Consider the following 13,789-nt stretch of genomic DNA (forward strand, 5'->3'; position numbering starts at 1 on the left):
TATGATTTTTTAAAAAAGTAATGTATAACTCACTGTAAAATCTAAATATAGTTCTGCTAATTTCAGGAAGTTTGCAACCAGCCTTGCTATTTTCTGTAAATAAAATCTCAATGTTGATAACTGTCTGACTTTGTTAAGTATAAAGCTTCGTAGAATAGAGATGGATACTGTGGCAAGTGGGAAGTAAAAGAAACTAAGATGGGCTTGCTCACACTCTGAGCTTTTTTCCATCTTTCTAAGGAATTGTGTCACCCTTGAATTTTCTGAAGTAATTTTGGACCCTTTTGTTTTCCAATCGTTCCTTCGGAGGAATAAAATGCTTTCAAAGTGTTTGGAATCATATCATAGACTTTACATCAGTCATGCACCTTAAACTGAAACCAAACTATTGCTGTGTCGTTAGGCACATCTGATTAACTCATCTGAAAAACAACTACTGATGAAAGAATATTACAATTAACTAGACATTTCTTTTATAATTCCAGCATGTTGTGAAGATTTCTTTGGTAAAGATATACATTTCAATTAGCTGAAAGCAGTATTTTAAATTGGAGTTTTTTCATTAAAGTTGTATGCACTCTGATATTCGATCCATCCTCTGCCGATTCACATTTTACTTGGCTTTCAATATGACTGTGAATTACCTCTACTGCATTTTTAATTAAGTAACCATTCACTGCATCAGGATAGCCAATTAGAGACTAATTATGTTGTACAAAATTCAAACAAAGGGCTCTTTACAGAACAACTATTGTTCACAGTGACTCCTTCTTGGTTATTGAAAGAAATCTGAAGCCTGCAAAAAGTATTTGGTTCCAATAGCGAGGTTGTACCCGCACTCTGGACAACACTTCTTTGTTGATGGTAGCTGACAGTTTAATATGCTGTCACAGCAATCTCACATCAGCGTGATCACAGGTTGGAGCTGAGGCGGTCTATGTTTCACTTTCTGACTTCAAGCGACGATAGATTAAACTAATGCAACAAATATTATCATCTAACTATAAACTTCACTCTTCAAACATTCTGTAGATGTGAAAATCCAGCACATCATCTTGCTGAAGGCTTAGGCCGGAATTTTACTGGCACCAAGATTGGAGGCGGCTCAGCTGTCAAAATAGAAAAGATCGACAGCGGGTCAGGAACCCACCGTCAAGCCGCCTCCGCCCGAGTCTCCCAGGTGTTGGGTCTGTCAGCGTTGAACAGACCCGACACCAAGCGGCGGGGGAGACAATTTAGATCATTAAATGTATTGTTAAGAGGCAATTAAGTCTTATTGTAAGCTTCCCTTTAGATTTTGAGAGTTAGCCAACAGCTTCCCTGCTGCTCGGGGATCAGGTCAGGTAAGGAGGGCGGGTGTTGTGTCAGCATGGGATGATTCACTAACTTGACAGCTGTAAATGCTCTATAAAAGCTCCCATTTCATAGGTCTTCACTTTCCAAGGTTAGAAGCTCTTGCTTACTGCATTTGGAAGACAGATTGAGCTTTATGCAGCTTGCAAGTGTTTGCAGCAAACTCTCAATCCAGTGTCACCTCATTGGAACAACCTCTCTCACCATTGACAGATCGCTTCTACCAACTCAACCTCACCTGCCATCTATTCCATCAGCATCGGTGCCCTTGAAAATATCTCACCTTGGTCCTCAGAATCCCACCACGATCAGCTCCAACACCAGCATCACCAACAACACCAACCTTCTCCGCAATCAACTGACGCTGCACAGGACACAGGGCATCAGCACCTGACCACATTGCTGCCCGGGATGCTAAGGATGGCCTCACCATGTCCAGATTTACTTCACTTGACACCCCACACCAACACCAACACCATAAAGCATCCCTACAATGCTCAAGCTATTCCTTTCACACTCATTGCCATTGCAGAGGGTACCGTTGTGTCTCACCATTCACTGCAACTCACTAAGCCTAATCCAAAGGTGCACACAAATCTGTCCAAGAACGCAAAGTGTTGAAAATAAAGATTTCAATGTTTGATAGCACATTACCAGAAACTTCATATGAACATTGGCTAAACCACCCAATTGCCTACCCTTGTGTGCTGTTAGTTGATATGGGTACATAGATGATAGGAGCAGGAGCAGGCCATTCGGCCCCTCGAGCCTGTTCTGCCATTTAATGAGATCATGGCTGATCATCCAAACTCAGTACCCTGTCCCTGCTTTTTCCCCATATCCCTTGACCCCTTTAGCCTTGAGAAATATATCCAACTCCTTCTTGAATATATTTAATGAATTGGCCTCAACTGCCTTCTGTGGTAGAGAATTCCACAGGTTCACCACTCTCTGGGTGAAGAAATTCCTCCTCATCTCAGTCCTAAATGGCTTACCCCTTATCCTTAGACTGTGACCCCTGGTTCTGGACTCCTCCGCCATCGGGAACATCCTTCCTGCATCTAGTCTGTCTAGTCCTGTTAGAATGTTATAAGTTTCAATGAGATCCCCTCTCATTGTTCTAAACTCTAGCAAATATAAGCCTAATCGACCCAATCTCTCCTCATAAGTCATTCCTGCCATCCCAGGTATCAGTCTGGTGAATCTTCGCTGCACTCCCTCCATGGCAAGAACATCCTTCCTCAGACAAGGCGACCAAAACTGCACACAATACTCAAGGTGTGGTCTCACCTCCTCCACGGAGTTGAGCCAGTGTGCTTACTTAAAGTAGGGGGAGGCAATCGGCCGGGGGAGGGGGGGTGAGCAAGGAAGGACCGGCAGCGAGCCGGAAGATTTCTGTGAGGCCAGGGGAAGTATCTTTGCTCAGCTCGGGTCAAATAGGATGCCGAGGTAGCAAACAGTCTGGTTCAGCTTGAGATGGTAACCGGGGATGGGAATGTAATTGGTGGCAGGGGTTTGGAGTTTTTGATGGGTCAAAAACAGTGGCTTTGGTTTTTCAAATGTTTAGCTGGTGGAAATTGAGCTTATTCTAGACTGGAAAACACAGACGGTTCAGTAGAAAAGTCACGAGTGAATGGCATCAAGTGTTTTACCAGGGTAAGGAATGGCAGACTGTTAGCAATTTGGTGGGGATAAGATGCCAAAAGCAGGAGCAGGGGAGCTGTTGAGTAAGTCAACAAATGTAGCCAAGTTCTGTGGAGGGTCAGCGGAGAGGGAGTTGGACAGGATGCTAGAGAGGAAACATCAAGGTGTTTTTCTTTCTAGTGGCAGTGGGTGATGGTAAAGGGGTTGGGGTGGATAGGGAGCTGTCGATAGCAAAGGAAATTATTAAGTTCCCAGAAATGGCCTGGTGAGGACATCTTTTAGGTGGCAGGTTCTACATGGTAGCAAGTTTGAGGGGGCAGCTTTGGGCGTGACTGATTTGCAAGGTGAAGCTGAATGAGGACTTTAGGGTGGAGAGATCACAGAAGATGGGGTATAGATTGAAGTCACTTGTGATCGGAGTCGCTTGATGCAAAAATTGAACAAAGAAAATAGGGAGATTTTGGCAAGAAAATCTCCAGGATCTTAAAGGAGGCTGAAAAGTTGGCAAAGGATAAGTTGTGCGAATGAGAAGAAGCTGGAAATTAAGAAAACAGGCTGAGGTGGGACCTGGAGATGATAGTCATGCAACAGCCACACTGTTTCGGGTGGAAAAAGTGGTGGAACATGTAGCCAAGTGGGGAAGCCTTCATGAGGGGACAGGAGTCACTGTAAGTGAGCTATGCTTTGGTCAGGCCCAAGATGTTAACAGACTCATCCAGGTTGATGTCATGGATGGAGAGTTTATTTGCAAGGGAGAGATCATTTTATAGCGTGACATACAGTGGAAAGATTAATAAGGTCAGTGGGTCGAGCGGGTGGAGTGAAGTGAGGGAAGGGGAGACGGTAAGATAAGTTTACCGATACAAAGCAGGGTGGATAGTGAGCGCATCAGGAGAGGGCAATCAGGCTGTATGTATTGCTGCTTTGGGAGAAACTGCGGCCTGCAGAGGGAATCCGTGGGGCCAAATAGGTGGGACTCGAGCCATAGGTGGCAACAGCAGCTGAGGAGATTGGCAGAGGAGTAGCATCGGGGCAAGGGGAGGAACAGGGAGGGCATGTTGCAATAAGGTTGTAGGGGAGTGGGATAATTATAAGAGTGAGTGGCTGGAACTGGGACTGGAAGAGGAGCAGGTACTAGAGCTGGAAGAGTGGCAGACTGACCTGGGAAACATCAAGGCAGGGGAGCTTGGTTCCAGCAGCATATCAACCGCGAGGTCAGGCTTGCCTTGTAGTTATGGTCCTGGGCTTAAATGGTACCATGGTAGCCGTGTCAGACGTGGCTCAGTTGGTAGCACCGTCGTCTCCGAGTCACAAGGTTGTGGATTCAAGTCCCAACACAGAGACTTGAGCACAGAAAGCTAGCCTGACACTCCAGTGCAGTGCTGAGGGAGTGCTGCACTGTTGGAGGTGCCGTCTTTCGGATGAGACGTTAAACCGAGGCCCCGTCTGCTCCCTCGGGTGGACGTAAAAGATCCCATGGCACTATTTCGAAGAAGAGCAGGGGAGTTCAAAGAAGAGCACGGTGTCCTGGCCAATATTTATCCCTCAGTCAACATCACTAAAACAGATTATCTGGTTATTTATTTAATTGCTGTTTGTGGGAGCTTGCTGTGTGCAAATTGGCTGCAGCGTTTCCTACATTACAACAGTGACTACACTTCAAAAGTACCGTAAAGCGCTTTGGGACGTCCGGTGGCTGTGAAAGGCGCTATTTAAATACAAGTCTTTCTTCCTTTTATTTGGGTAGTTTGAGGCCATCTGGGTATTGGTGGATTGGGTTACTGCGAGGAAGAGGCTCACGAGTGCCAAGATGTCGGGGTCCAGGGCTATGTCGGTGATCTCGGGTTCTCTGGTGGTTTTAGCCCAGGGTTTGCTTTTACTGCAATAGCTTCAGGCAAGTCAGCAGATTGGAGCGGAGAGAGGACAGAAGCAGTAGCAATTATGTTGCTGCTGGGGAGAGACCGAGCTAGGAGGGGATGATCGGATTACTAAGGGGAATGACATGGCAATCGAGGCGTTTCCTGCAGTATTGCCTGTGTCTTCGGTGATGGTTTAAATCCACCCGAATGAAGTTGAGAATCCAGAGGGGAGCACTTGCGAAGGGTTGACAGTGAAGGTTTTCTGCTGTTGGAGCTCAAGTTGGATGTTTGCTGTTGGAAGTCTGATTGTGCATTAGCAGGAAACAAGAGCACCAGGTGACGGGCTAACTGGTAAGAGGAGAACTAATCATGTGGTACAAGAATTTGAAACCATGCAAAGAAAATATTTAGTTGTCCTCACCCTCTGCACACTTTGAAGAATGTGCACCAAAATCACATAAAAAACAATGTTCTTTACATTTTTCAGACAATACTTCAGAATAAACAGCAACAAAACCTTATAAATTGCTATCTGTGCAAACTTCACACAAGAGTTTACACATCACTGGGCATATATTTTGTATTCAAAGGGTTAACAGGAACCAATGATACACATTTATTAAATTGTTTGAAATTCTTAGTTTCTTTGACACTTTTAATTTCTGTTGTCACAAATATGATTTTGGAACTGATCTGCCCCCCCTCAAAACATTACCTATGGGCCTGGGACTAGTGCAATAATCCATTTCTTTATTTTTTTAAATGGAGTAATTGCTTGATTCTAAATATGTAAATCTTATTTATATCCACTGAGAAACAGTTCAATCTTCAAAGCCAAAATACAAAGTTCGAAGAGAAAGGGATTGGGATCTCCATTATCGGTGCTCCCGTCTGTGCTTCCAGTTCTCAATTATCTGAGAATTTTCATAGGAACGAGGGAGATGAGTTTTCCTGAGGGGCTGAGGCAAGTAAGCAGGGTGAGGTAGAGCACTCAGAGCAGCAGGAGTTGGGCTGCTAGGAATTATGGCCTAGAAATTCAGTAAGGCCCCGCCAGCTGGCTAGCGCCCAAAAGTTAGCGCTGCGCGCGGAGCCAGTTGCACCCGTCAGATATTCAGTTTTTGCGCCCCAAGTCGGAACTGGGCGCTATTCCAGGGTGTGCCCGCCCCCGCTTGGGGCGCTGAAACTGAATTTCAGCGCTGTAGGTGCCGCTGCGCCACCCCCTGCGGAGCGGCAGGCTGCGGTACTGCAGGCCTCCTCCATCTCTTAAGGGGGAGGTGCCTGCAACGGGGAGCTCGCCGCTTGATAGTGCCGGCAAATGAGCCCGGCACCACGGAGAAGTGCCGGGCTCGCGGAAAGCAGCCGGCAATGCCGCGGGGGGGGGGGGGGGGGGTGGAGGAGGCCGGGGAAGGAGGTGCGGCCAGGCGGCCGCCGAAAAAGCGGCCGGCCGCACCTCCGCCTTAACTAGCGCCACTAAGGCTGCAGCACGGCCCGGTCTTCACAACGTTGTTTGCGGCCGCTGCGGAAGAGGCGGCCGCAACTAAATATGGGGGTCGGGCCGGTAGCGGGGCGGAACCGGGGCACTGCGCACACCGATGATGTCATCGGTGCCGGCGCAGCGCTACCGGCTACCGCCGCCATTACCGCAGCACTGAATATCAGCGCAAACTCCTCTACTGGCACAGAAGCCCTCTTTGGGCGGTAACTGGTCGCACACGCAACTGAATTTCTAGCCCTATGTTCCTCTCAAAATAATCAGGCTAAATGCTTTGCGACAACGGTCCTCCTACTAGTAAGATCATCTGGCACGGCAACAGATAATTAGTCGACTGCTTTGGCAGCTTACAAGGTGCCTGTAAACCTCCTGTAACCATAGATGCCAGACCTGCCATGAACCCGAGAGAGCTGGCCAAAAATGCTCCCCGCTGGCAGCTCTGCGGAGATCAGCATTGCAAAAGCTGCCGATGGAATTGACGGAGGTGAGCACATGTGGACTCCCTATTGTACCTGGGAGCCAGGGGGGCGTTTTGGCCAGCTTTCTCGGGTCTGGAGGAGGTCTGGCAGCTGTAGTCACATGGACAGATGGATGGTGGATCTGTGAGCCGGCAGATCAGCTGATGGATCAAGTGTTGGACCACCAGCCAATATTGCTGACAGGAACAACATAAGTGATGGAGTGGAATGAGGTAGGCTGGTGGTGAGAGGTTGAACATTCAAAATTCAGAGCAATCAGCTGTTTAATTTGGAGCTCTTGATGATCTGCCAATTTCCATTACCTTCCAGGTGGGTCCTCTCTCATTATGGTGGATAATTGAAGTTCTGTTGTAATCCTGAATATTATAAGAGAAATAGATACCTGAACACGTGCTGGTGTCTTTCAGTCCTCCCTTGTTACTGCGTTTTATGTTTTCAAACTTTTGTAACATTAACAGTTTGGTAGAGTGATGTTCCCTTTTATTTGAGAGATTTATTTTTCACTGCCTTTAGAACTGGATGTCAATACTAATTTAAACCCAATGGAAAAGTAGAATCAATGCCTTTCAGTTCTTTACGGCAATGCAAAAATAAGACAGAGAGGTGAAATAAGCAGTACAGCAAAAAAGAACGGACCAGCGGCCAATATCCCCAAAGAAAACAAAACTAAAGTCTAGGGGGGAAAAATTGGGTGGATTTGCGCCTCTCGTTAGCGCTAACAGAGCTCAAATCACCTAGCGCCCGGGTGCGACGCCGTTAACGCCTCCCGCAAAATTCGATATGTCCGACAGGGTCAGGGGGTGTTTTGCAGCGACAGCGGCGCGATAAAAGGGGCAAGTGTCGGGCGGCATTTTTTTTTGGCCGACTGCCAGCACCTGCCCCCTTCCCCTTTTTTTCTCGGGGTGCCGGCCGCGATGGCTCAGCCCGGCACTCCTCGCATGGTCTAGCAGGGCCCTGGTACGCACAGCGCTAAGCCCCTCCCCTTTAATCAGGAGAGGAGGCCTGCAATTACATGGCGCTACGTGCTGACGCACATGGCGCTGTTGCACGTAGCGCCGCGATCTTCAGTTGTAGCGCCCCAAGAAGGAGGGGGAGCGCTTCCAGTCGCGCCCCACCTCCTGCTTGGGGCGCTACAACTGAATTTCCGGCGGAGGGGCGCTAACATTTTCAGGGCGCCACCCAATTTTTCCCCCTAGGTATATTGATTGCCTAAATGATAGCAGCTACCAAAAACAGCTTTGCAAAACCAAGTCAGAGTACAGCTGAGGGATGGGGTTCTAAACACAAAGCAACTGACATGATCAGAAAAGATCTGCTTCTGCAACAATTAGAAACAACTGATTGTGCTCCGTGTTTTCTAGCACAATTGGATAACATGAAGAAGGAGTGAGACTACTGAGTGAAAAACCAGAAGGTCCTGGATGTTGCTCTAGATGCAGTTTATCATGTTAAATCTGCCTCTAGCCTTTTTTGTCACTATAAAACCTTAAAAGTTCAGACACAAGTTAATAACTTCACTGTTCTATCCTTGGCTAGCATATTCTGTTCCTTCAGTGTTGACTTAATACCATCAGGATTAACAGCAGGGAAATCATTTTACTCAGTTGTAGCCATTCCCCATTCACATCACCACCAATTAAAAATTGATCAAAAATTGTATGCACACAGTGGTATCAAGGCCAAAGACTTAATTGAATTCAAGAAAAAAAGGTCCTGTTTTGTTTAACATTATGGGGGTTAGATTATGACTTTGTGCAATAATGTAAAACAGGTAATAGCGAGTCGGCAGCCCATTTTACATCGCTCCCGATTTTTATTTCTATTGAATTCACCTATAAACAATCTCATTTGCATTTCTGTGCCACCTTTGGTGGAAAATGGATAGCAAAGAACATCCAACAATCCAAATGGGGTAAGGTTTAAAAGGGAAGGCGTTATAACATTCTCCCCCCACCCCCCCAGTAAAAACTGGATGCCACAATCACCGTAAATATTTGAAACCAAGTTATTTGTCCTTTACAGCACCAATGAATGGAAGAACAGGTGCAATATATGTGTTTCTACTATGGGACTATACATTCTATAAGCCTTTTAGTAATCTAGCTCATCACTGCAATTGTAGACAAGTATCATCAATCTTTCAAAGAACAGGCCAACAGACTTACAGGTTTAGTTTATCTCTGTGCAGGGAAGCAGAACTGTTCAGTGATTGCATTACCTTAAGAGTTTCACTGACTGACGCAGCCCCTCCTGGGAAAATCTTCTCTATTTTCACAACAGGTTGGACTTTAGATTCAATACCGCCCGAAATGCTGATTCCTACAGTTAAAAGTCAAAGCAGTACAACTGTTTTAGTCTTACAATGCAAATATTGATAAAAATGTAGTCATTTAAATAAACATAAAAACTGGTGTTCTTGTAAGAATCATAGCACAGTTATAGGCCATTTGGACCACCATTGCTTTTTAACTAGTCTAACCCCCCGTCACCTGTAGGCTCCAGTATTCCAAGCAGAACTCTTCCCGAGAACTGAAACGGAAAGACAAAAGGATTTGAGAGGAATCAGGAAAAAAAGCAGTAGGGATAACATCAAAAAACAACAGATTCTCTAATCACAGAGCAGAAGTTAATGGGATAAATGATCTGAAACCTGCTTAAAAGGAAGGAGATTGTTAGGTACCATAAAGGATCATGTCAGCGAGGGAATGAAAGACATTAAAACAAGAGATGCAAATAGCTACGATGGTGAGAGGTCCACCCAAGGAAAAGTGTCTTTCATTCTCACACTGAGACGATCTTTTATACCATCAATCTCCTACCTTTTCTTTTAGCAGGTTTCATTAGCATCCTCTCTGTGACAGTGGAGTAACTTGGTTTTTTGTTTTTCCCGCCCCTTTTTTCTCTATTCCACTAAAATGTTTGTATGCTCATCTCTCAGTTTTCATATCTGAAGAGCTGTATTTGTGTATTTACATATTTTGCTTTTGTTTCAGTTTTTCAGCATTGGCAGGGATTTTCTGAATTTAGATCCATTAATATTCCTCTTTTCCAAGCACTTATCTAATTCCCTTTTGTTTGAACCTTGTTTCAACAATGGAAGAGCAACACATTTGAGCATTTTATGATCTGTTTTCAGGTAGCACTGGTAAGACAGTGTTTATTGCCCATCATTAGTTGCATTGAATCAACCACAGAGTCTGGGACTGGAGTCACACGTCGACCAGACCAGGTAGCAGTGGCAGGTTCCCTTTCCTGAACCAGCTAGATTTTTTTTATAACAATCCAACAGCTTCATGGTCTTTTTCTCCTGGTAACATCCCAGAGATTACCAGATTTATTAAATTCATAAGTTTCACAACTTCCTGATGTGGCATTTGAATTTACAACCTCTGGGTTACCAGTGCACAACTATAACCACTACACTGCCAGTAAGAAGCAGAGATAACTAAAAAGATGCTTATTTTACAAGATTTACAGTACCACAAATCATTTATAGAGAGAATGAGAGAATTGAGTTCATGTAAACAGGTTGCTAACATAATGTATAAAAGAATGTGATTTCTCCTCAATGAACTACTCAGTCAAATTTGGAGCGTAGACCCTACATCAGAGTTACTTTCAAATGGTGAGGAGCCAACAGTGTAGATCCAGAATTTTCTGCTTCTTAAGGGGAAAAACTGCTCTAGTTGCTATGCAGTCATATTGTAAAGGTATCCAAAAAGTACGTGTTTATGATTTCATCCCCGATGGACTATTTCACACTTCACAGTATAACTTATTGCATCTCCCAGAAGTCAGTGGATGAGTAATTAGAAATTAAATCTGCTGATAACTTACAAAGTATGTTAACGCCCCCAAGCAGAATGTATCACAGTACTGTACTAACAAAATACTGAAAATTCAGTACAGAAACTGCGAAAACGACTTCAGGGGACAGCAGTTTTAAAACTAGCTGTGTCACTGACAAACGCCTTCACAAAGAAACCAACAGGAAGGTAATTTACCCTGTGTTTCAAAGCCTGTAACTCCAAAGTTTTACAGTTTTGATATAGTTGAATATGTATAAATTAGCGCACTAAATTGTCATAGAGCAAATGTGTCTGTTCTTGCCTTTCCATTGCAATTATCTAAGGACATAGTTCATTGTCAGAGGTGGTAGTTAATACTTGTCAGACACAGGAACAAGGTCAGGTGGAAACTCCCAGTCAGGAAGGGTAACAGTATCCACAGGGCAGACGTAAACAGCTGTTCAAGTTGCGTTGGGCGAGCACCAATGTTCCCATTAAGCTGTGCGGCTGTCTGGAGTTCCCGTGCAGGCCGCTTGCCGGCTTTACAATAGGAAAAACCGCACATGCACGGGAAATTGAGTGGGCCGCGCACCCAAAAAATAATTAAAGGGAACATTGGCGAGCACCCTTAAAATAACTGAAATAAAAGCTAAGTTCCCCCAACAGCTCATCGGGCATATACACAGCCTGGTGTGCAACTAAGCTATATGGAGAAAAAGGTCCTAGATTTGCTTCTTGGTCAGAGATGAGTTTGTTGATTCCAACTGGGGCAGCAGTTGGTATGTTACAGTTGGCCCCAGCACACCCCCAGGATCAGAAAGAATAAAACAAAATCATCCAGGGTTTTCACTTTGTGTGTGTGTGTGGACAGGATTGAGCTCTGCCCTGATACACTCCAGTGTCAAGTATTTGTCGAGACTCATATGCAAAGAATGGACAGTTGGGCACACCAGTGCCTGCGAAGTGACAGCTCACCAACAACAAATGCCTTCAGGAGAGAAGTGGAGAAAATTACAGAGCATGGAAGAAAAACAGCAAAGAAATCATTCTATCAGTTTCTGGACAACTCAAGATGCAGTCCATACCTAATGATTGTTTCATCTTGGAGATTTTGACTGTCACCAGCTCACATTCTTGTATTTTATTTTCTGTGCTTTTCACTAATCTTGTTTTTATTCCTTCACTGGTGCGCTTCCTTTCTGCATAACCATTTTCCAAGAATTCATCAATCTCTGCATATACTGGTTCTTCCTCGAGGTCATTTTGACCGTGTGCTGTTGTGTTTACCTTGTATAAATGTCCTCTGCTATTGGATGCCGCAGGCAAAGTTTCTCCAAACACATGGTCTAATAGGGGTCTTGTTTTTTTAGATTTGTTCACCACTGAATACAATGGCATGTCTTTAACTTTCTCGGCTTTCTCTTTTTTAGTTTTGTGATGGCTCGATTTGGTTGTTCCATTTTTGCCATTGCCAGACTGTTTGTCTGACTTCTCAGATCGGATTGTGCTGACATCCTGCTTTGCAGCAGATGGTAGCTCTGCCAACAACCAGTTTGACCTCACTGGACTGCCTGAAGCAGATTTAAACGAGGTACTGTCTGTGTTGTACATATCCACTTGCACATCTTCTAAAGCTGTGAATGATTTAGTGTTATTTTCTTTCCGCAGCGAGGCCGAGATCTTCAGCCTCTCAATTTCCTCCATCATCATTCTTTCCTTTTCATAATCCTGAGATGGTTTTAGATGAAAGCCACCCCTGTAATCTACAGAGAGTAAAAAACAGTCAACATTTTAGATACATCGGGGGTGATTTTCATTCAGAAGTTGGGAAGGAGGCGGGACTACAACTTTCGGGGTTGTAGTCCCGCCTCCATCGAGATGCGGCCAATCCACGCGATTTTAACTTGATTGACCTTTTGAGCCCGTCCAGCGGGCTCAGCAGGCCAATTAAGGGCCACCCGGCAACAGGTGACGTCACAGATTGATATTTCATCTGTCAAGATGTTTTGACAGATGAAATATCAGCGTTTCACAGCTGTTTGAAGCTGTCAAACACTGACAGTCTTACTTCTAACCTGAGTCCTTCTACACAGACTCAGTTAGAAATCTCACCGGCACAGAAAGCTGCAGGCTGTCACTTTTGACAGTTCGCGGCCATTCTGCTTTCTGTGCCGGTTAGATGATGGACTCCCGAAACCTAGAGGAAGGAAGGCTGAAAAGGTAAGTACAGGTAATTTAAATTTCTTTACACACTTTAGACACACCAAACACACTTACCTTTGCACTCATGCACCCATCACTCACCTGAACACTGACATCTCGACCCCTCCAAGTCCTTCAACCCGACGGCCCGACTCCTCTAACTTGGCGTGGTTTAGAGCTGTCGGGAAGCCGACACTTCAGGGATAAAAATAGGGATTAGGCTAAAAACTGCCCGTTAACTACCTGTTAACAGGCAGTTAATTGGCACTAATCCCCTTCCCGCCTTGAGGAGGCGGGTCCCAGTGCGGGGCGGGTACCCGCCTCCTTTGAAACTTACATGGAGGCGGGTTGGGGGCGGGATGGTATCAGGACCCCCGAATTCGGGACTTTAACCCCCCCGCACGCTTCCAATCCCGACTCTACGGCCCAATGAAAATCGACCCCATCCACTCTAAAAATACAAGTATCATATATATTAGATCCAATGAGGAATTTTAAAAAGGGCTCTGTAAAATTTGAAGAATAAGAGGTAGAAATTGGCTATTGTTGCACCCGTTTTCCAGACAGAATATGGGGCAGGGGGGTGGGGGAAATGATCAATTTTCCAGGCATGCCCTGTGCCCCAAAGAGGCCTGAAAAATATCTGACACCATATTGGTCTCGGATAATTTTCAGGCAGCTGCCTGAAACAAGTATAAGCCTCTTGTATCTGCTAATGAGGGTCCGAACGCATGCTTTAGAACCCATCCGAGAAATTGGGCTGCCCCGAGTGGAGCAGGTGTTGGGCCTGCTCTGCTCAGGTTTTCCAGGTGTGGAGGCGGCTGAGCAAGCAGCCGCCGCCACCAAAAAAAAGCAGGTAATTTTTTTTTTAAAGTTTGATGTGGAGCCAGAAGGAGCAGAAGTGCTAGTGGCCACTTCTGTAACCCTCAGGACAATATGACAGCACGAGAGCGGGCAAAAACTATCAATATT

At 45.3% G+C, this 13,789-nt stretch overlaps 1 protein-coding gene across 2 annotated transcripts in view; it reads right to left on the reverse strand.

Annotated features, from left to right (window-relative positions):
- pdzd7a (PDZ domain containing 7a) overlaps positions 1–13,789 on the reverse strand; it is an 85,720-nt gene that overhangs the window by 19,277 nt on the left and 52,654 nt on the right. For both annotated transcript variants that reach the window (XM_085994316.1, XM_085994315.1), the window contains 2 exons: positions 11,701–12,378; positions 9,046–9,146 (listed from right to left, as the gene is read on the reverse strand). In XM_085994316.1, coding sequence (XP_085850442.1) covers positions 9,046–9,146; positions 11,701–12,378 — 779 coding nt within the window. The remainder of the gene's footprint in view (positions 1–9,045; positions 9,147–11,700; positions 12,379–13,789) is intronic.

The sequence above is a fragment of the Somniosus microcephalus genome, chromosome 8 (assembly GCF_052327205.1).
Source record: "Somniosus microcephalus isolate GS21.2 chromosome 8, FLI_Smic_1.0, whole genome shotgun sequence".
Lineage (NCBI taxonomy): Eukaryota > Metazoa > Chordata > Chondrichthyes > Squaliformes > Somniosidae > Somniosus > Somniosus microcephalus.